Raw genomic sequence first — 18,961 nt, 5'->3', positions numbered from 1 at the left:
TTAACCTCATTTTTTTTTTTTTTTTTTTTTGAGACAGGGTCTTGCTCTGGCTTGGTGGTTAAATATTTTGAATTTCATCCCAGGGGCTTAGGGTTGCCCCAAGCAACCTGTTTTCTGAAAGAAGCCTGAAATATACATTGAATTTTTTTTTCTTTTTAGACAGAGCCTCGCTTTGTTGCCCAGGCTGGAGTGCAGTGGCATGATCTCGGCTCACTGCACCCTCTGCTTCCCAGGTTCGAGCAATTCTCCTACCTCAGCCTCCTGAGTAGCGGGAATTACAGGCGTGTGCCACCACGCCTGGCTAATTTTTGTATTTTTTGGTTTTTTTGAGACAGAGTTTTGCCACTGTTGCCCAGGCTGGAGTGCAATGGCATGATCTCAGCTCACTGCAACCTCTGCCTCCTGGGTTCAAGCGATTCTCCTGCCTCGGCCTCCCAGGTAGCTGGGATTACAGGTGCCTGCCACCACACCCAGCTAATTTTTGTATTTTTAGTAGAGAGGAGGTTTCACCATGTTGGCCAGGCTGTTCTTGAACTCCTGACCTCAGGTGATCTGCCCTCCTCGGCCTCCCAAAGTGCTGGGGTTACAGGCATGAGCCACAGTGCCTGGCCCTAGTTTTTTATATCTTAAAAATTGGGCCTATGTCTAATCCAAAAAAAGTGTTTTTAGATTAAATTAGCCAGGCGTGGTGGCATGTGCCTGTAGTCCCAGCTACTCAGGAGGCTGAAGTAGGAGGATCACTTGAGCTCAGGAATTTGAGGCTGCAGTGAGCTATGACGGCACCACTGTACTCCAGCCTGGGCAACAGAGTGAGACGCTGTCTCAAAAAACATACATACATAGAGAACAGTGTGATCTCTGAAGAAGTTCAACACAGCCTGTTTTTCTCTAGCACTAGAACAAATGGCTTTTCTTTGGTTGAATACCAAAGTAATTGATGTGTTGAAGGACCCCTTTTGTAAGAAAAATCTGTGTCTTTCAACAGCAAACACATTCAGCATGGTAAGATGCTGTTTACCGAATCAGTTTCCTCTTCCACTTAGGCCCACAACTAATCTGTGTCCCAGCTTCCCTTGTCCTTAGACACTGCCGTGTGACCGAGTTGTAGCCAATGGAATGGAAGTGGAAGTAATAAGTGCTAATTTCCTGTCTTTCCATAAAAACTTGGCTCCTGCAACCTCCATACACATCATCTGCCTACATGATGCAAACAAGCCGGGCAGTCCCAGGAGCCACGTGTTGAAAATGGCAGAACCACAGAACAGGAGATGCTCAAATCCCTGAATCACCACTTGCAGGAGAGCTGTCTCCCAGTCGGCAGCATCTGATTAAGATTTAATATGAGTTAGAAATAATGTTCTTTCTTTTTTTTTTTTTTTTGAGACGGAGTCTTGCTCTGCCGCCAGGCTGGAGTGCAGTGGCACGATCTCGGCTCACTGCAACTTCCGCCTCCTGGTTCAAGTGATTCTCCCGCCTCAGCCTCCCGAGTAGCTGGGACTGCAGGCATGCGCCACCACACCCAGCTAATTTTTGTATTTTTTGTAGAGATGAGGTTTCACCATGTTGGCCAGGCTGGTCTCGAACTCCTGACCTCAGGTGATCCCCCACCTCGGCCTCCCAAAATGCTGGGATTATAGGTGTGAGCCACCACGCCTGGCCAACTCTTTAACTTTTTTGTAGCAATGGGGACTTGCTATGTTGCCCAGGCTAGTCTCAAGCTCCTGACTTCAAGTAATCCTCCTGTTTCAGCCTCCCAAAGTGCTGGGATTACAGGCGTGTGCCACCACAACCAGTCTAGAAATAAACTATCATGTTTGAGGCACTACACAGCTTGAAGTTTGTTACAGCAGTTAGGGTTATTAATCACAGAAGGAGAGCCTCGAAGACTGAAAACTGCCTAGAGGAACAGCAGATGTACAGGTACTGATCTCCCGCCCTCCGAGGCGGAGTCATTGAGTGGAACAAACAAATGAAACTTCTTACATAGTGGCGTGGTGCTCATTCATTTATTCTGAAGGCATATAGCTGAATTCCAGAAGGCTATTACTGCACATATAATGTGACTCCACTATGTTCCCTAGATCAAATATAGAGACTCCAGGGCCCAGGTCATCTCAGCCTTTCCCCACTCCCCACCTCCAGATCAAGGGCTCTGCAGGTTCTTCCTGAGCCCAGGCCAGCCACTGGACATGGAACGCAGGCACCAGACTGACTGTGAGCCACGTCCCTGTAGGCCAAGGGGACTTAGAAGCCCTCCTGTGAGTCTTCAGTGCTACCCTATAAGCCTCAGGATGCTCGGGTGCAGATTCTTTTAGACCGCCCGTGCTCACACTCTCCTCCCCAACTCTCTTTTTTAAGATCACATATGGCCAGGTGCAATGGCTCACGCCTACAATCCCACCACTTTGGGAGGCCGAGGTGGGTGGATTACCTGAAGTCAGGAGTTCGAGATCAGCCTGGCCAACATGGAGAAACCCCGTCTCTACTAAAAATACTAAATTACCCGCGGTGGCGGGTGCCTGTAATCCCAGATACTCAGGAGGCTGAGGAAGGAGAATTGCTTGAACCCCAAGTGCAGAGATTGCAGTAAGCCGAGATTGCACCACTTTACTCCAGCCTGGGCTAAAGAGTGAAACTCTGTCTCAAAAAAAAAAAAAAAAAAAAAAATCACGTATGGCCAGGCATGGTGGTTCATGCCTGTAATTGCAGCACTTTGGGAGGTTGAGGTGGGAGGATCACTTGAGCCCAGGAATTCAAGACCAACCTGGGCAACATAAGGATACCCCATCTCTACAAAAAAATACAAAAATAATTAGCTGGGGGTGGTGGTGCCGCCTGCAGTCCCAGCTACTCAGGAGGCTGAGGCTGGAGGATCACTTGAGCCCAGGAGGTGGATGTTGTGATGAGCCGAGATGGAGCTACTGCACTGCAACCTGGGTGACAGAGACCTTGTCTCAAAACAAAACAACTCAATGTAGCTGGATTTACACAGTCAGCCTTCTGATGTCACTGTAAATGGTTAGAGCCAAGGAGCCTAGGAGCCAGCCAGGGACATGGGAGTCAGGCAGGCCAAGGGCTCTGTCCTCTGGGGCTGGAGAGAGAGGACCCACCGTGCTGGAGGAAGAGCCGACAGGAAGGAGAAAGGGCTGCAGGGCAGGCACAGGGACAGCCCCTGACCCAGTCTCCTACCTCGACTGCAGCAGGCCAGGTAGTGGGGTGCCCATGAGCTGGAAATGCACCTCAGTTTTTTCTTTTGTTTGTTTTTTGTTCTTTTGAGACGGAGACTCATCTGTCACCAGGCTGGAGTGCAGTAGCGCAATCTTGGTTCACTGCAACCTCCGCCTCCTGGGTTCAGGCGATTTTCCTGTCTCAGCCTCCTGAGTAGCTGGAACTACAGTAGGCGCGTGCCACCATGCCCAGGTAATTTTTAGTAGAGACAGGGTTTCACCGTGTTAGCCAGGATGGTCTCTATCTCCTGACTGCGTGATCTGCCCACCTTGGCCTCCCAAAGTGCTGGGAGTACAGGCGTGAGCCACCACACCCACTGCGCCTCTGTTTTGTGGACCAATAGCTTCTTCAAGCACAGGTCTGTTCCTGCCACTGTCCTGCTTTAAGCCCCTCAGCGTTTATCCTATACGTGTCCCCCAAAAAGTGCGAGATGATTTACCACAGCACCATTCACAGTGGCAGGACCAGGTTAAACTGAATTTTTTTTTTTTTTGAGACAGAGTCTCACTCTGTCACCTAGGCTGGAGTGCAGTGGTGCAATCTCAGCTCACTGCAACCTCTGCCTCCCGGGTTCAAGCGATTCTCCTGCCTCAGCCTCCCGAGTAGCTGGGATTACAGGCGCCTGCCACCACGCCTGACCTTCCATGCAACCATTCAGAAGCCCGCTGGTGTGAAAGTGCTGCATACAATTAAGTGTTCAGGTACAGGCTCTGGAACCAGACTGGCCAGGCTGCCACCTCTCGGGGCCTGTTTCCTCTCTGGGGAATGAGGACAGTAACAGGGCTGTCGTATTGTGTACAACTGTACAATCGTGAGAAAGATAATGCACGCAAATAGCACTTAGAGCAGGGTAGCTTGTGTTAGCAGAACAGCACATACATAAAATAAATGTTAAGATATGGAAATGGGCTAGACACAGTGGCTCACACCTGTAATTCTAGTGCTTTGATAAGCCAAAGCAGGAGGATCACTTGAGGCCAGGAGTTTGAGACCAGCCTGTGCAACACAGTGATACCCCCATCTCTACAGAAAAATATAAAAATTAGCCGGCCATGGTGGTGCATTCCTGTAGTCCCAGCTATTCAGTAGGCTGAGGCAGGAGGACTGCTTGAGCCTGAGAGGTTGAGGCTGCAGTGAGCTATGATCATGCCACTGCACTCCAGCCCAGGTGACAGAGAGAGACCCTGTCTCCACAATAAAATTTTAAAAAGTCCTCTGGGCTCCTAGGCCACCCCAGCTGGCTTCTGCCTCGCCTCTCACCAGCTCTCCCAGCCCCCAACCCCCAGCACTTGGTGCTCCAGGCCCTGTGATCTAGATCCGTTTCTTTTTTTTTTCCCCCACCTTGACTGGAGCAGGCCAGGTTGGCAGGGATGGTGGGGGTGCCTGATGCGCTGGAAACACACCTGCTTTGTGCACCAAATTTTTTTTTTTTTTTTTTTAGACGGAGTCTCGCTCTGTCACTGGGCTAGAGTACAGTGGCATGATCTTGGCTCACTGCAACCTCCACTTCCTGGGTTCAAGCAATCCTCACACCTCAGCTTCCTGCGTAGCTGGGACTACAGGCGTGTGCCACCACACCTGGCTAATTTTTGTATTTTTTGTAGAGATGGGGTTTCACCATGTTGGCCAGGCTAGTCTTTAACTCCTGACCTCAAATGACCCACCCCCTTGGGCTCCCAAAGTTCTGGGATTACAGGTGTGAGCCACTGTGCCCGGCCTAGATTTGTTCCACTTTCTGATGTCACTGTAAATGGTTAGAACCAAGGAGCCCAGGAGCCAGTCAGGGACGTGGGACCCAGGCCGACCGAGGGCTCCATGCTCTGGAGCTGGAGAGTGCTCAGAGGACCCACCATACTGGAAGAAGAGCTGACAGGAAGGAGAAAGAGGTGCAGAGCCCAGGGGCCTCTCTGGCCTCCCTGCCTTCCCATGCCATTCCCTCAGCTAAGAACCAATCTCCTCTGCACTAACCCTTTCCTCTCCAATCCCTACCAGCCTTCTACATGGGATACCCAGCCCCTTCACCAAACCCTAAATCAGGTCCTAGGTATCTTCTACTCCCACCCCCAACGAGCACTTTTCTGTTATTGTAGAGGAAGCCAGCTGCCCAGTACCCAGTGAATCCCCTGGGCCTAGCACAGGAGTTGAGGCTCAGTACATGTCTGGTAAATTTCCGCTCTCCTGGACACGCGGGCCTCTTGGGCCTCTTGGGCCTCTTGGGCCACTTGGCTAAGCTCTCAGGCAGATAGAATGAGTAACATCTGCAAAGAACCCGCAGCACAGAGTCTGGCATACGGTACAGTAGTTTAAAAACCACAGATGGCAGGGGATAGATGCCCAGAACAGTGCCTAGTATATGATAGGAGCCCATAAAAAGAGGGAACAGTGTTTCTCAACATTACTGGAAGAAATTCAAGTTGCAGGTTTCTGGGCCCATCCCTAGAGCTTCTAATTCTGAAGGTCGGCTGCAGGGTCCAAGAAGTTGCATTTATTTTATTTTTTGAGACATCTTGTTTTGTCGTCCAGGCTGGAGTACAGTAGCACCATCATGGCTCACTGCAGCCTTGACTTCCCAGGCTCATTCAGTCCTTTCACTGCAGCCTCCCCAGTAGCTGGGACTAAGGCACACACCACCACACTTGGCTAATTTTTGTATTTTTTTTTTTTTGTAGAGACGGGGTCCTGCCATGTGAGCCAGGCTGGTCTCGAACTCCTGGGATCAAGTGATCCTCCCACCTCAGCCTCCCAAAGTGCTGGGATTACAGGCCAGGCGTGAGCCTCCAAGACGGGCCAAAGTTGCTTTTTTTTTTTTTTTTTTTGAGACCGCCTGGCTCTGCCTCCTAGGCTGGAGTGGCACCATTATGGATCACTGCAACCTCTCCCTCCTGCCTCCCAGGCTCAAGCCATCCTCCCACCTTAGCCTCCTGAGTAGCTGGGACCACAGGCATGTGCCACCACACCTGGCTAATTTTCGTATTTTTTTGTAGAGATGGGGTTTCACCATGTTGGTCAGGCTGGCCTCGAACTCCTGTACTAAATCCACCCAATCTTGGCCTTCCAAAATGCTGGGATTACAGGCATGACCCACCACACCTGGCTTAAATTTGCATTTTAAAGAAATATCCAGCCAGGCTTTGTGGCTCATGCCTGTAACCCTAGCACTTTGGGAGGCTAAGGTGGGAGGATCACTTGAGGTCAGGAGTTTGGGGCTGCAGTGAGCTATGATTGCACCACTGCACACCAGCTTGGATGACAGAGTAGGACTCTGTCTCTAAAAAAAAAAAAAAAAGGAAAAAAGAGATATTCCACAGGTGGTCTAAGGACCACACTCTGAAAAACCAACTCATTGACAGACGAGTATTTATTAAGCAGCTACTATATACCAGGTTCACGCTGGTCTTATTCTAGGGATAGAGAAGGGAACAAGAAAAGTCTGTGCCTTCATGGAGTTTATATTCTAGTGAGGGTAGAAAATATCAAGAATATAAATACATGTAGACAGTCAGTGACATCAAACAAGTGGGCGGCGGGGACACCGCATGAGCATGGGTGGCAGGAGGGCCTCTCTGTGAGGTCACTGTGGGTAGACGCAGAAGCCAGCCAGCAAACTGGAGGAAAAGCACCCAGACGGACGTCCTTCCCTAAGCTCCCTCAACCCAGGCCCTGAGCCAAGAATATCTGAAAGGAAAGCAAGTCAAATAGTGAAGTCCCACCAGGACCAGGGTAGGCAGGACAGAGGAGCCGGTGACAGGGAAGGCTGTGGATGGCTTCTTCCTTCCTGGGCATGGTGCCCCAGGCTTGCTCTGGCTGGGGGCGGAGGTCTGACTCCCCTGCCTTTCAGGAAATCTGGTCCTCACACCACCTCCCTCACTCAAGCGTCCCTAGCATCTCGGACCCCAGGGCTGAGCCAGCAGGGTGTGACACTGCCCCGTCCTGGCACCGCAGGAGCACTGCCTGTATGGATGGGGCCTCCCGCATATCCTCCGATTTGAGGCCCGGGTCCTCGGGATCCCAGAGAACGTGACGTCACCAAAGAGAGGCTGACCCCCATCCCAGCAGGTAGAACAACACATGAGGAAGGCGTGAGACTGGGACCTCCTAGCAGGGGGCAGGGAGCTGTGTGGCACAGCAAGACTCCCAGGGCAGGTGGGCAGCCAGGACCCGGGTCTCCAGCGTCACTTCTTCTTGGCGCGGTCTGCTGCATCCAGGGCAGCCATGTTGCGGGCAGCTGTGATCAGGTGGATGACGCTGATGAGCGACTTCAGCAAGGCGATGGGGGCAGTGACCCAGAGGCCCATCCGGAACAGTCCCACGGAGCCAACTGCAGGAAGGCAGCAGGGAAGTTTGGGGCCTGAAGGAGGGGGCCTCCATCTCCCTAGGCAGGCCAGATCCCCCTCCCATCCTCCTGCCCAGCCCCTCATCTCCTACCTAAAGGTCCCTCAGAGAAATGGAACAGGTAGAGGAGGCAGTAGAAGAGCTCATTCCCAGCACACAAGGTGAACAGAGCAGGCTGCACACACAGCAAACAGGCCACGTTAGCAAGAGGCAGGCGTGTGCCACCCCCTGCCCGCCAGCACTAATGAGGGCACAATCTCGGCATATTACTTCTCCTATTTTTTTTTCTTTTTTACAGACAGGGTCTCGCTCTCTCATCCAGGCTGGAATGCAGTGGTATGATCATAGCACTGCAGCCTCAAAACTCCTGGTCTCAGCCAGGCGTGGTGGCTCATGCCTAGAGTCCCAGCACTTTGGGAAGCTGAGACAGGAGGATCACCTGAGGTCAGGAGTTTGAGACCAGTCTGGCCAACACGGCGAAACCCCTCTCTACTAAAAATACAAAAATTAGCCGAGTGTGGTGGCACGCGCCTGTAGTCCCAGCCACTCAGGAGGCTGAGGCACAAGAATCGCTTGAACCCAGCAGGCAGAGATTGCAGTGAGCAGATAACCCGCCACTGAACTCCAGCCTGGGTGACAGAGCAGGACTCTGTCTCAAAAAAAAAAAACAAAAAAAACCCTTGGTCTCACGCAATCCTTCCACCTTAGCCTCCTAAGTAGAGACTACAGGCGTGCACCACTGTGCCTGGCTAAGCTAATTCAAGATTTTGTGTGTGTGTGTGTGGAAACAGTCTCACTTTGTTGCCCAGGCTGGTCTCAAACTCCTGGTCTCAAGCAATCCTCCCACCTCAGCCTCCCAAAGCGCTGGGATTACAGGCATGAGCCACCACCCCCAGCCATTATCTTTTTAAAAATCCTTCCAGAGGCTGCCTGTGTTCCTGGAATCAAGTCCACACTCCAGCCCTGCAGACCTCTCTGGCTTATCTCCCTCCCTGCTTTCAGTCCCTTCTCTTTGCTGGCCTCATTCCCACTTGTTCCCTGGAGTAATTCACACAGGCCTTCCCCACCAATCCTCCACGCCTCAGCTTACAGGCCCCTCCTCCTGGAGTGACTGGGCAGGCCCTGCTCCGTGCCCTCGCCTTCTCCTAGGCTAGGACCAGGATTCAGCCCAGGGCTTCCCACAGCCAAGAGCCTGAGGGGCGGGGTGTGCAGGAAATGCTTACCCTCGAGGTGTAGTAGATCCGAAGCACCGGATTCCCGGACAAGTCGATCATCTTGTGACTCTCACTGCCTCGGACCACAGAACTTGGGGAGAAAACAGGGGAACCCACGAGGTTTCATGACCACTACTATGCATCCAATCCTCATGTTAACACCTATTGTATAGATGGAAAACTGGGCACGGCTAAGGACCAATATCCTGCCGAAAGCCACAGTTACCTATTTGGGGGCAGAGTCAGGATTCAAATGCCACATTTGAAAGCTCCCATGCCCCTTCCTATGAGCTGTCACCTATTTGGAATCCTAGAATACCCAGCCAGAAGAGTCCTAAGAATTGCTTAATGCAACTGTAAACATGACTGAAGCTTTAAAGAGAGGCAGGTTTGGCTGGGGTCTTTCTCCAAAGCAGAGCTAAAAAGGAGCCCTTCCAGGATGCCTAGTGCCATCCCAGACACCCTTCCGTCTAGGCTCAGCCCACCCCACTGTAGTGTCTCCAACTGGCCAAGGCCCCCAGAATCGCGGCAGACCTGTGGAGGTGCAGCCAGTGACTGGCCACATCCAAACTCATGCTGAGTTGGAAGAACAGTGTGGCTCGAGGGTACAGCAGGGCCAGGTTGACCAACAGGCACATGGTGGAGCAGCGGTCCGTCAGCATGTCCAGCATGGCCCCAAACCGGGTTCCTGGAAGATTAGGTGGGCAAGGGCTGTTATGGCGCAGTGGATGCAGGACAGGTGCCCATATTTGGTTTATCACTCTGCTGCAGGGTGTAAACGAAGACTGGAAGTGTCCACCTGCCTGGGCAGGAACGCAGGCTGGAAAACAGGCTGTGTGTGAGGTCAGTGGGCAAAGGTCACCATGGCATGAACTGAGAAAGGCATGAGAGTGGAGGGAACAGGGTAGGAGGAGAGGAAAGCTATGTCTGCAACTCATCAACCCCAGAACCAAGACTCCAGGGCTAGATAAAGAGACTTGATGCCTCAGGGGAAGCCTTACAGTTGGGTCTGGAGAACAGATTAAAAAATCAGTCAACCCTCCAGAAGCCATCACCCTTCTCTCTCCATCCTCCCTCTAAGCATGCCTTCTGGAACCCCAACTGCTTATGCAGGGCACACAGTAGGCCTCCAGTAAACACCTGTTGAATACACTTTTTTTTTTTTTTCCCGAGACAGAGTCTTGCTCTGTCGCCCAGGCTGGAGTGCAATGGCGCAATCTCGGCTCACTGCAACCTCCGCCTCCTGGGTTCAAGCAATTCTCCTGCCTTAGCCTCCCGAGTAGCTGGGATTATAGGCACGCGTCACCAAGCCCGCTAATTTTTGTATTTTTAGTAGAGACAGGGTTTCACCATGTTGGCCAGGCTGGTCTTGAACTCCTGACCTCGTGATCCACCCACCTCGGCCTCCCAAAGTGCTGGGATTACAGGCATGAGCCACCGCCCCTGGCCTGAATGGACTTGTATTCAGAGAGAACTCCAGCAGCGCCACGGCCATGTCATGTCTTGCTAATCCACACCTCTCACAAGCAGTGAGTTCTCAAGAGCTAGCTTAAATCCCTTCTGCTACAAAATCAGTCCATTCTTGCTGGGCGCGGCACTTTGGGAGCAAGGCAGGAGGATCGCTTGAGGCTAGGAGCTGGGGACCAATCTGGGCGACACTGCAAGACCCGGTCTCTACAAAAATTTAAAAATTAGCCGGGTGTGGTGGCACGCTCCCTGACTAGTCCCAGCTAGTCAGGAGGCTGAGGTGGGAGGATTACTTGAGCCCAGAAGATGGGAGCTGCAGTGAGCCATGATCGCGCCACTGCACTCCAGCCTAAGTGACAGAGCGAGACCCTGCCTCAAAAACAAAAAACAAAACAAAACAAAACAAAAAACCCCAGGCCATCCTGTTCTGCTTTTTCCAGAGATGGGAATGACAGCCCTCTGACTCTGAGGTCCCGAGGAGGCAGGGGAAGGGAGCAAGGGATTGTTGGGCCCCAAGGCTGGCTGAGAGGGGTGTTTGTCACCTTGATTAAGAGCGCGAGCAGCGTGTCCATCGAAAGCGTCCAGCAGGCCGCTGAGCAGGTAGAAGGAGGAGGCCGTGAGGGGGCAGCAGGGCATGAAGTAGAAAGAAATGATGGCGAAGACAATCCGGGCATAACCTTGGAACGGGACGCGGGGAGACAGGGCAGGATCAGGGAGCCCGCCAAGGCCCCTCGCCCTCTCGTTCGGCCCGGGGCCGCGGGCAGCACTCACCGATGAGGTTGGGCACGAACAGAAAGATATTTTCGTCTGTCATCGCGGCGCCTCCCTTGCTGCCCGGGCCTGCTCTGGAGATGCCAGTGCTGTCCCAGCCCCGCCGCGCGGCCTCAGCCTCCGGCCCGGCGCATCGGCCGCACCACCTGCGCCCTGGACCCCGTCGCCCCAACCCGGCCCCAGATGCTGAAGCCCGCAGCCGTCGGGAGCATGGGCCGGCCCCGAGATGCGCGGGGCGCAGGGGGCGCGCGCAGCCCGCCCTTCCTACCCGCAACCTCCCTCGCCTCTGCCCGCCCCGCAGGCGCTCCGGGCCTCCAGCTGCGGTCGCCGCTGCTCCAGCTGCGCGTGGCTTCCGGGAACCTCCTCCTCCGCGCCCGTCGTTGCAAAATTGGAGAGAGGAAAAAGTGGCTTAAAAAAATGGTTGCGGCCCCTTTAAGGCCTATCCGCTTCCTTTCCCTTTTCCTCCCTCCGCCCCTCTCCCTTGGCTCGTACCAAAGCGCAGAGGAGGAGAGGGAGGAAGGAACCATTAACATCGAGAAAAAGTAGAAACGGAAAAGGAAAGAGTAAAAGAAAAGACCGAATAAAAATCTCTGCTTTCCTTTTGTGGAGGGTGTGACTTCCTGGAGGCAAAGATAAGGCGATAAAATTCCTCCTCCTGAGTCTTTGCATCCCCGAGAGGCCAGGAGATTTGGTGCAGTCCTCACTTTACTCCCTGCCCCCTAAGTCTCCAGCCGCCTTTACTCTCGCAGGCTCCAGGAGGCTAGAGAGGCTCCAGAGCGCCTTGCAGCTGGGTTGCTTCTCGCGTGCCCCTTGTGATGGGAGGATTAGATCGCAGGCTCCACCCTACGTCATCCTCCCAAGCTTCTCAAGCGTCTGGCGCTTGGGGTCACTGCCCCCAAGGAGGCACTTGGAGGGGTACGGAGGGGAAGCTGGAGGAGCAAACGGGGCGCGCTAGGAAATTCCTCTGTCTTTAGTTCTAGAACCCCTGATCTCCTAGCAACGAGGCTGCGGAACCTCTGCAGACTCCAAGGGTTTTATAGCGTCCGGTAGCGACACGGAGCCGGCTCCCCCTTTTCCAGCCTTCCTCCCCATCTCCCATTCCCCGTCCCCCACGACCCATACCAGAGGTCCTTAGGCCTCCACGTCTCCCCTTCTGCCGAGTAGCCCAAGGTTTCCACCCATCTGCCAGGTCTGGGGCGTCAAGTCGGCTGCCTTGGCTTGGGAAGGTGCTTGGGAGGAAAGAAGGAAGGAGAGGCCCACCAGGCGAAGGGGTGAGGGGTGGGGGGTTGCGGGAGTTCCCTCTTACTCCCGAAGATATAAAGCAACCTTTTTTATTATTATTATTTTTCTTGTGAGAGGGAATGAGGCAGTGGGATGTTGCCTCTAAAGGCCTTGTTTAAACCTGGGCCCGGGGAATGGTGGTGGGCTGGGTTCTGGGGGAAAGCGGGCTGGTTTCTCAGGTCAACTCAGGCTTCGACTGTTCCCAGGGGGATGGCGTCCACTCCGATGGGGAATGAGAGGGAGAAGAAGAGCAGCTGGCCGTCTCAAACTGCACCCTCCTTGAGAGGAGGTCCGGTGAGCACTGCAGGGTACCCTAGAGGTGGGAATGTAATGAAGTGAAGGCCTCCCAGGCAGCGGCACCCCGTCCCAGGTCTGAGCCACAAGCCCTGAGACTCTAGCCTCAACCCTGAGTCCTGAAGCCCAGACCCATAGCTCTCAGCACTAGGCCCTGACTCTAAACCCCCACCAAACCCCCCTCCCCCAGGTCCAGAGCTTTCTAGCTAAATCTCAAGGCCCAGTCCTTCAGGAGCAAGCTCCTTGGACCCACAGGCCCCAGCCTGGGAACTCCCACAGCCAGCACTCCCATGTGGGAGCTCCCAGGCTGAACCCCTCCGGCTTTTCCTTTCCCAGGCTTCGTTATCTCGTTCTGAGGAATACCTGTCCCGGATCAGTGCAGAACTCACCGAGGAGGCTTTGTGCACTGCTTGCTGCCACTTGAACCCTGTGCCCATCAAAAAACAGCAGTCACAAGACCAAGCGACTCAGATATCCAAACGCGGTAACCCCCTGCCTCAGGACCACCGTGTCTAGAGAACTGCTGCCCCCACCATGCCTGGTTCCAGTCCCTGACCCCTCCCACCCCTAGCTGAACTCTCCAGGAGTCTGTGCCCATCTCATCCACCTCACAGCCAGCCCTAGGACCTGCGAAGTGCCCCTCTCACCCGCTAAGCCAGTACCCACTCCTCACTGCTGGCCGAGAATCCCCTTAGCCCCGTCTGCCCTGGCCGCAGCCGCATCCCTTCCTGGCCACGGGGATAGTCCTTTCTCTGACTAGGGCCTCTACTTCCAGCATTCTTCACCAAGACCTGAGGCACAGACACCTGGTGAGTGAGGCTCCAAGGGAGATGCTTTGTCCTGGGAGAGAGATGAGGAACCTGGAGGGGAGAGAGTGAGGGTTTCACAATATCCCAGCAGGGTAGGGGAATTTTTGAACCGTGCACTTCCATTCTATTCTGCCCTGATCCTCAAATTCTGAATTCTCAGCCCTCTCCCCTCTCTTCCGCCATCTCCTGCTCCGACAGAAACCGTACCTGCAGCAAGGCACACCTCCTGCCAACTCCTGGTGAAAAGGTACATGCAAGGTCCATGGCTGCCAAGGCTATTCGATATTAACCAAACCTTTTGAGTTTGCACTATATGTTGGTCCCTGTCTTAGGAGCTTGGGACACAGAAATGAATGATACAGTCTCAGCCCTTGAAGAGTTCACAGTTCAGTATGGGGACAGACAAGGAAATGGCCAATTATAATACAGTATGGATAAGTTTCCATAATAGAAATGGACACAGTGGGATAGTACTCTTATCCCAGCCTCAGTTGGACAGGAAGGACAGGAGCCGTGGAGCTTTTTTTTTTTTTTTTTTTTTTGAGACGGAGTCTTGCTCTGTTGCCCAGGCTGGAGTGCAGTGGTGTGATCTCGGCTCACTGCAAGCTCCACCTCCTGGGTTCACGCCATTCTCCTGCCTCAGCTTCCCGAGTAGCTGGGACTACAGGTGCCCGCCACCACACCCGGCTAATTTTTTTGTATTTTTAGTAGAGACGGGGTTTCACCGTGTTAGCCAGGATGGTCTCGATCTCCTAACCTCATTATCCGCCCGCCTTGGCCTCCCATAGTGTTGGGATTACAGGCTTTGGAGCTTCTTGAAGGAGGTAGCACCTAAAGAAATAATTTTCCACCAGATGCAGTGGCTCACACCTGTAATCCTAGCATTTTGGGAGGCTGAGGTGGGCTGATCACTTCAGGGCAGGAGTTTGAGACCAGCCTGGTCAACATGGTGACAGAGGTTGCAGTGAGCCGAGATCATACCACTGCACTCCAGCCTGGGTGACAGTGAGACCACCTCAAAAAAAAAAAAAAAGAAATAATTTTCCAGGGGAAAAAAAAAAGAAGTTGGTAGGAGTCTTTCAAGCAGTTGGGGTTGCATGAACAAAGGCAAAGAGCAGTCTTCGCAGAGCCAGTGTGAGCATCTGTGTGTACTTAGGGCAGGGAGAAGCAGTTTAGCAGCTGGAGTCTACAGGCAAGGTAAGAGGGGCCTCAAGAGACTTTATGTGCCTTATTTAGAGTCTTACACACTTTCCTGGCTGGGTGTGGTCGCTTATGCCTGTAATCCCAGCACTTTGGGAAGCTGAAGCAGGAGGATCACTTGCGTCCAGGAGTTTGAGACCAGCCTGGGCAACATGGTGATACCCCAGGCATGATGGCATGTGCCTGTGGTCCCAGTTACTTGGGAGGTGGGAGGATTGCTTGAGCCCAGGAGTTCAAGAACAGCCTTGGCAACATAGAGAGACCCCCATCTCTATAAAAAGTTAAAAAATTAGCCAGGTGTGGTGGCACGAACCTGTAGTCTCAGCTGCTTGAGAGGCTGAGGCCAGAGGATCACTTGAGCCTAGGAGGTTGAGGCTGCAGTGAACCATGTTCGTGCCACCACACTCCAGCCTGGGTGACAGTGCAAGACCCTGTCTCAAAAAGAAAATTTAAAAAAAAAGAAAAGAAAGAAATAGTAGGAGGAGCTGGGTGCGGTGGTTCATACCTGTAATCCCAGCACTTTGGGAGGCCAAGGCGGGCGGATCATGAGGTCAGGAGTTCAAGATCAGCCTGGCCAACATAGGGAAACCCTGTCTCAACTAAAAATACAAAAGTTAGGTCAGGTGCGGTGGCTCACACCTGTAATCCCAGCACTTTGGGAGGCCCAGGCAGGCAGATCATCTGAAGTCAGGAGTTTGAGACCAGCCTGGCCAACATGGGGAAACCCTGTCTCTACTAAAAATACAAAAATTAGCCGGGATGGTGGTGTGCACCTGTAATCCCAGCTACTCAGGAGGCTGAGGCAGGAGAATCGCTTGAACACAGGAGTTGGAGGTTGCAGTGAGCCAAGATCGCACCACTGCACTCCAGCCTGGGCCACAGATCGAGACTCTGTCTCCAAAAAATAAAATAAATAAAAATTAAGCACTTAATATGTGCCAGCACTGCGCAAGGGGCTGGGGTGTTGCAGTGAGCGAAACAGAGCTCCTGCTATCAAGAGATTTTAAAAATTAGCTGGGTATGGTGGTGCATAGCTGTGGTCCCAGCTACTCGGGAGGCTGAGGTGGGAGGACCATTGGAGCCCAGGTTGAGGCTGCAGGAAGATATGATTACACCACTGCACTCTAGCCTGGCTGACAGAGGGAGACCTGTCTCGAGAAAAATAAAAAAGACATGAGCCTTGGGTCTAAAGAGTGAAAAGGCTGTGTCTCTTTTATGGAGCTCTTCCTAACAGTCAGTTTGGAAGATGAGCCCACCCCTCTTTGATGCTCTTGGCTTCTCATGCCTCCCCCTTTTTGTCCCTAGAACATGCCTCAAAACTACTCTTTTGCCACTTGTTAACCACTTCCATTTGTGGGGACCTCCTGGTCATGAGCAGCATCATCCCGAAGCCTTCAAAGTGTTCTGGATTCATCACAGGACCCTCCAGCCTCAGCGAGCAAGGACACCAACAGGAATGAAAGCGCTTTAATAAAGAGACAGGGTGTGCATTGCTCATGTGTGGTTTCTCTGGGGTAGAGAAGCAGGCCGGGGGCGCTTTTTTTTTTTTTTTCTAGATGTGGGTGCTGGATGTGGGCATACGACTGGAGTGTTTAGTTTTTAAAAAAATTTTTTGTGGCCGGGCGCGGTGTGTCACACCTGTAATCCCAGCACAGATCATGAGGTGAGGATATCGAGACCATCCTGGCCAACACGGTGAAACCCTGTCTGTACTAAAAATACAAAAAATTAGCCGGGCATGGTGGCACGTGCCTGTAGTCCCAGCTATTCGGGAGGCTGTGGCAGGAGAATCACTCGAACCTGGGAGGCGGAGGTTGCAGTGAGCTGAGATCGCACCACTGCACTCCAGCCTGGGCGACAGATCGAGACTCCGTCTCAAAATTTTTTTTTTTTTGTGGAGACAGGGTCTCACTGTGTTGCCCAGACTAGTCTTGAACTCCTGGCCTCAAATGATCCTCCTGCCTCGGCTTCCCAAAGTGCTGGGATTACTGGTGTGAACCACTGCACCCAGCCTGTTGACACAGATGAGCTCATGGATCCAAATCCAGCCTCCTGGCCACACTTCAGCACCTTAAGGTCTAGGTCTGTGGCATCTGGCAGGACTCCTCTTGCTTCTGAGGAGGCACCTCTGTCACCACCGTTGGGGATGGGGACACTGAACTATGGCCTTGCCCCTCTGAGCTTTGGGCTTCATGCCTGTGAGAACATATCACACCCATTACTAGCCAGAAAGCAGTGCAGTAGGCTTTGCTGTGCAGTTTGCGTTTAGCAATGCAAATGCTAAATGCTAAATTCATTTTAGCATTTAGCATTTGCATTGCTAAACGCAAACTGCACAAAGTTTGGCCATTTATTGGAGCCTCCTGTGGAAGTTAATTCTCATCTCTGAGCCTTAGTTTCCTTATCTGAAAAAATGGAGTAATAAATGATCCCTATCCCCTAGGGTCCTTTAGAGAGTTAAAAGACATAATTGAGTCAGGCATGGTGGCTCATGCCTGTAATCCCAGAGACATACTGGACAGTATGGCAGGAGGATCACTTGAGGACAGGAGTTCAAGACCAGTTTGGGTAACAGAGTGAACCCCCACCTCTAAAAAGGTAAACAAGTTAGCCAGGTGTGGTGTAGCACACCTGTAGTCCCAGCTGCTCAGGAGGCTAAGGCTGGAGGATCACTTGAGCCCAGGAGGTTGAGGCTGCAGTGAACTATGATGGTGCAACTGTACTCCAGCCTACACTACAGAGACATCGTCTCTAAAGAAAAAACACCCGGCTAATTTTTTGTATTTTTAGTAGAGACGGGGTTTCACCGTGTTAGCCAGGATGGTCTCAATCTCCTGACCTTGTAATCGGCCCACCTTGGCCTCCCAAAGTGCTGGGATCAAAGGGCGGGGTGAGCCACCATGCCCGGCTTAAATATAAAATTTTAATTAGGCCAGGCAAGGTGGCTCACACCTGTAATCCCAGCACTTTGGGAGGCCCAGGCAGGTGGATCACCTGAGGTCAGGAGTTCGAGACCAGCCTGGCCAATATGGCAAAACCTAGTCTCCACTAAAAATACAAAAATTAGCCAGGCATGGGTGCCTGTAATCCCAGCTACTCGAGAGGCTGAGGCAGGAGAATGGCTTGAACCCAGGAGGTGGAGGTTGCAGTAAGCCAAGATCACGCCATTGCACTCTAGCCTGGGTGACAAGAGTGAAAAAAAAAAAAAAAAAGATAAAGTGGAAAAGGACACCCCCAAGGATATAAAAAAGTTCAAATTGGTAGATGGGTCACAGCAGATACGCCTAAAATACTAAAAAGATTGGCGTGGGGGGAAGAAATGGTGTACTTGAATGGATACAAAAATTCTCCAAAGGGGGCTGAATTTTAGGCAAACTGGTCATAAGACAAATTGAAAAGCCAGGCTTGGTGGCTCATGCCTGTAATCCCAGAACTTTGGGAAGTCGAGGAAGGAGGATTGTTTGAGGCCAGGTGTTCGAGACCAGCCTGGGCAACATAACAAGATCTGATTTCTACAAAAAATTTAAAAATTAGGCAGGCACCGTGGCTTGCACCTGTAGTCCCAGCTACTCAGGATGCTGAGGCGGGAGGATCCCTTGAACCTAGGAGTTTGAGGCTGCAGTGAGCTGTGATGGCACCACTGCACTCCAGCCTGGCCAGCAGAGCCAGGCCCTGTCTCTAAAAAGAAAGAAATTGAAAGCTGTTTGCCTCCTGCCCAGCAGTGAGAGAAGACGGGTGGCTCCTGTCAGTTCTCTCCCAGCTGGGAAGAGGCCCACAAGGTCAAGCAAGACCTGGTGGAGAGGTCACTGCATCCTGGAGTGAGGCTGGTCGCAGGGAGGGCTTCACAGAGGCTGAGCCTAAAGCCAGGCTTTTTGACCTCAGGCCAGGCCCCCGGACACTGCCCTCTGCCCACTTTCGCATTACCTTTGTTTTTTTTTTTTTTTTTCAAATTGTTCCCCTTTCCCCAGCCCTCTCTCCAGAGAAGTGGTCCAGTGCTCGGTGACCACCTCCCCACACCCCACCGGCCCAATTACAAGTGGTGATTTTCTGTTTATTGCTCAAAAACAAGAATTCAGAAGCAAAGGTGGAGATACTGTGGGTTGGGGAGATGGCAGGAAGGGGGCAAGGCCTTGTCCCAGCTCTCCCCTTCATCCTTCTTCTGACCCTCCTGGCTGGAGTCAGGCCTAGGCCCAGGGCATCTGGGAGGGGGGCGCCTTCGTGGCCAAGGGAACAGTAGAGCTATTGGGGGCAGTCCTTGAGGGGTGCCCTGGGCAGGAGGGGCTGCAAGATTGTAGGAAGGCAGAGTTCCCCTCCTAGAATCCAAAAGCTGGTAGGGTGGGGGGCAGGCCCCTCGTTTGGCAACTG

At 52.7% G+C, this 18,961-nt stretch overlaps 2 protein-coding genes across 3 annotated transcripts; one reads left to right on the top strand and one right to left on the bottom strand.

Moving 5' to 3' along the window:
• Positions 1-6,568: 6,568 nt before the first annotated feature.
• Positions 6,569-11,778, bottom strand: CDIPT (CDP-diacylglycerol--inositol 3-phosphatidyltransferase). 2 transcript variants are annotated; one of them, XM_054454578.2, is made up of 6 exons: positions 11,013-11,778; positions 10,784-10,918; positions 9,309-9,462; positions 8,784-8,865; positions 7,654-7,735; positions 6,569-7,546 (listed from the first exon to the last, which is right to left on the bottom strand). In XM_054454578.2, exons 1-6 carry the CDS (start codon positions 11,053-11,055, stop codon positions 7,401-7,403), a joined length of 642 nt encoding a protein of 213 aa, XP_054310553.2. In that variant the 5' UTR covers positions 11,056-11,778; the 3' UTR covers positions 6,569-7,400. The 2 variants fall into 2 exon arrangements, with proteins under 2 accessions (XP_054310553.2, XP_054310552.1); XM_054454577.2 differs by lacking the exons at positions 10,784-10,918; positions 11,013-11,778 and having other exon boundaries at positions 9,309-10,733.
• LOC129015108 (putative protein T-ENOL) lies at positions 11,777-16,086 on the top strand. The gene is made up of 5 exons (XM_054452740.2): positions 11,777-11,927; positions 12,500-12,587; positions 12,924-13,071; positions 13,595-13,643; positions 15,902-16,086. The coding sequence occupies exons 2-5, from the start codon at positions 12,504-12,506 to the stop codon at positions 16,065-16,067; spliced, it is 447 nt and encodes a 148-aa protein (XP_054308715.2). The 5' UTR covers positions 11,777-11,927; positions 12,500-12,503; the 3' UTR covers positions 16,068-16,086.
• Positions 16,087-18,961: the final 2,875 nt, after the last annotated feature.

This window comes from Pongo pygmaeus, chromosome 18 (genome assembly GCF_028885625.2).
Source record: "Pongo pygmaeus isolate AG05252 chromosome 18, NHGRI_mPonPyg2-v2.0_pri, whole genome shotgun sequence".
In the NCBI taxonomy this organism is placed as follows: domain Eukaryota; kingdom Metazoa; phylum Chordata; class Mammalia; order Primates; family Hominidae; genus Pongo; species Pongo pygmaeus.
This window is presented reverse-complemented; position numbering and strand designations above follow the sequence as displayed.

What these genes read in the sequence shown, in the direction of transcription:
- CDIPT (XM_054454577.2), bottom strand. Translation starts at nt 9,826, where the DNA reads ATGGCTTCTGGAGGGTTGACTGATTTTTTAATCTGTTCTCCAGACCCA. An exon ending in CACTGGCTGCACCTCCACAG is followed by an intron (nt 8,866 to 9,308) that starts GTCTGCCGCGAT and finishes TTTCTCCCCAAG; the next exon opens with TTCTGTGGTCCGAGGCAGTG. An exon ending in TTTCTCTGAGGGACCTTTAG is followed by an intron (nt 7,547 to 7,653) that starts GTAGGAGATGAG and finishes GCCTTCCTGCAG; the next exon opens with TTGGCTCCGTGGGACTGTTC.
- LOC129015108 (XM_054452740.2), top strand. Translation starts at nt 12,504, where the DNA reads ATGGCGTCCACTCCGATGGGGAATGAGAGGGAGAAGAAGAGCAGCTGG. An exon ending in GACTCAGATATCCAAACGCG is followed by an intron (nt 13,072 to 13,594) that starts GTAACCCCCTGC and finishes CTGCTCCGACAG; the next exon opens with AAACCGTACCTGCAGCAAGG. An exon ending in TGCCAACTCCTGGTGAAAAG is followed by an intron (nt 13,644 to 15,901) that starts GTACATGCAAGG and finishes TTTTGTCCCTAG; the next exon opens with AACATGCCTCAAAACTACTC.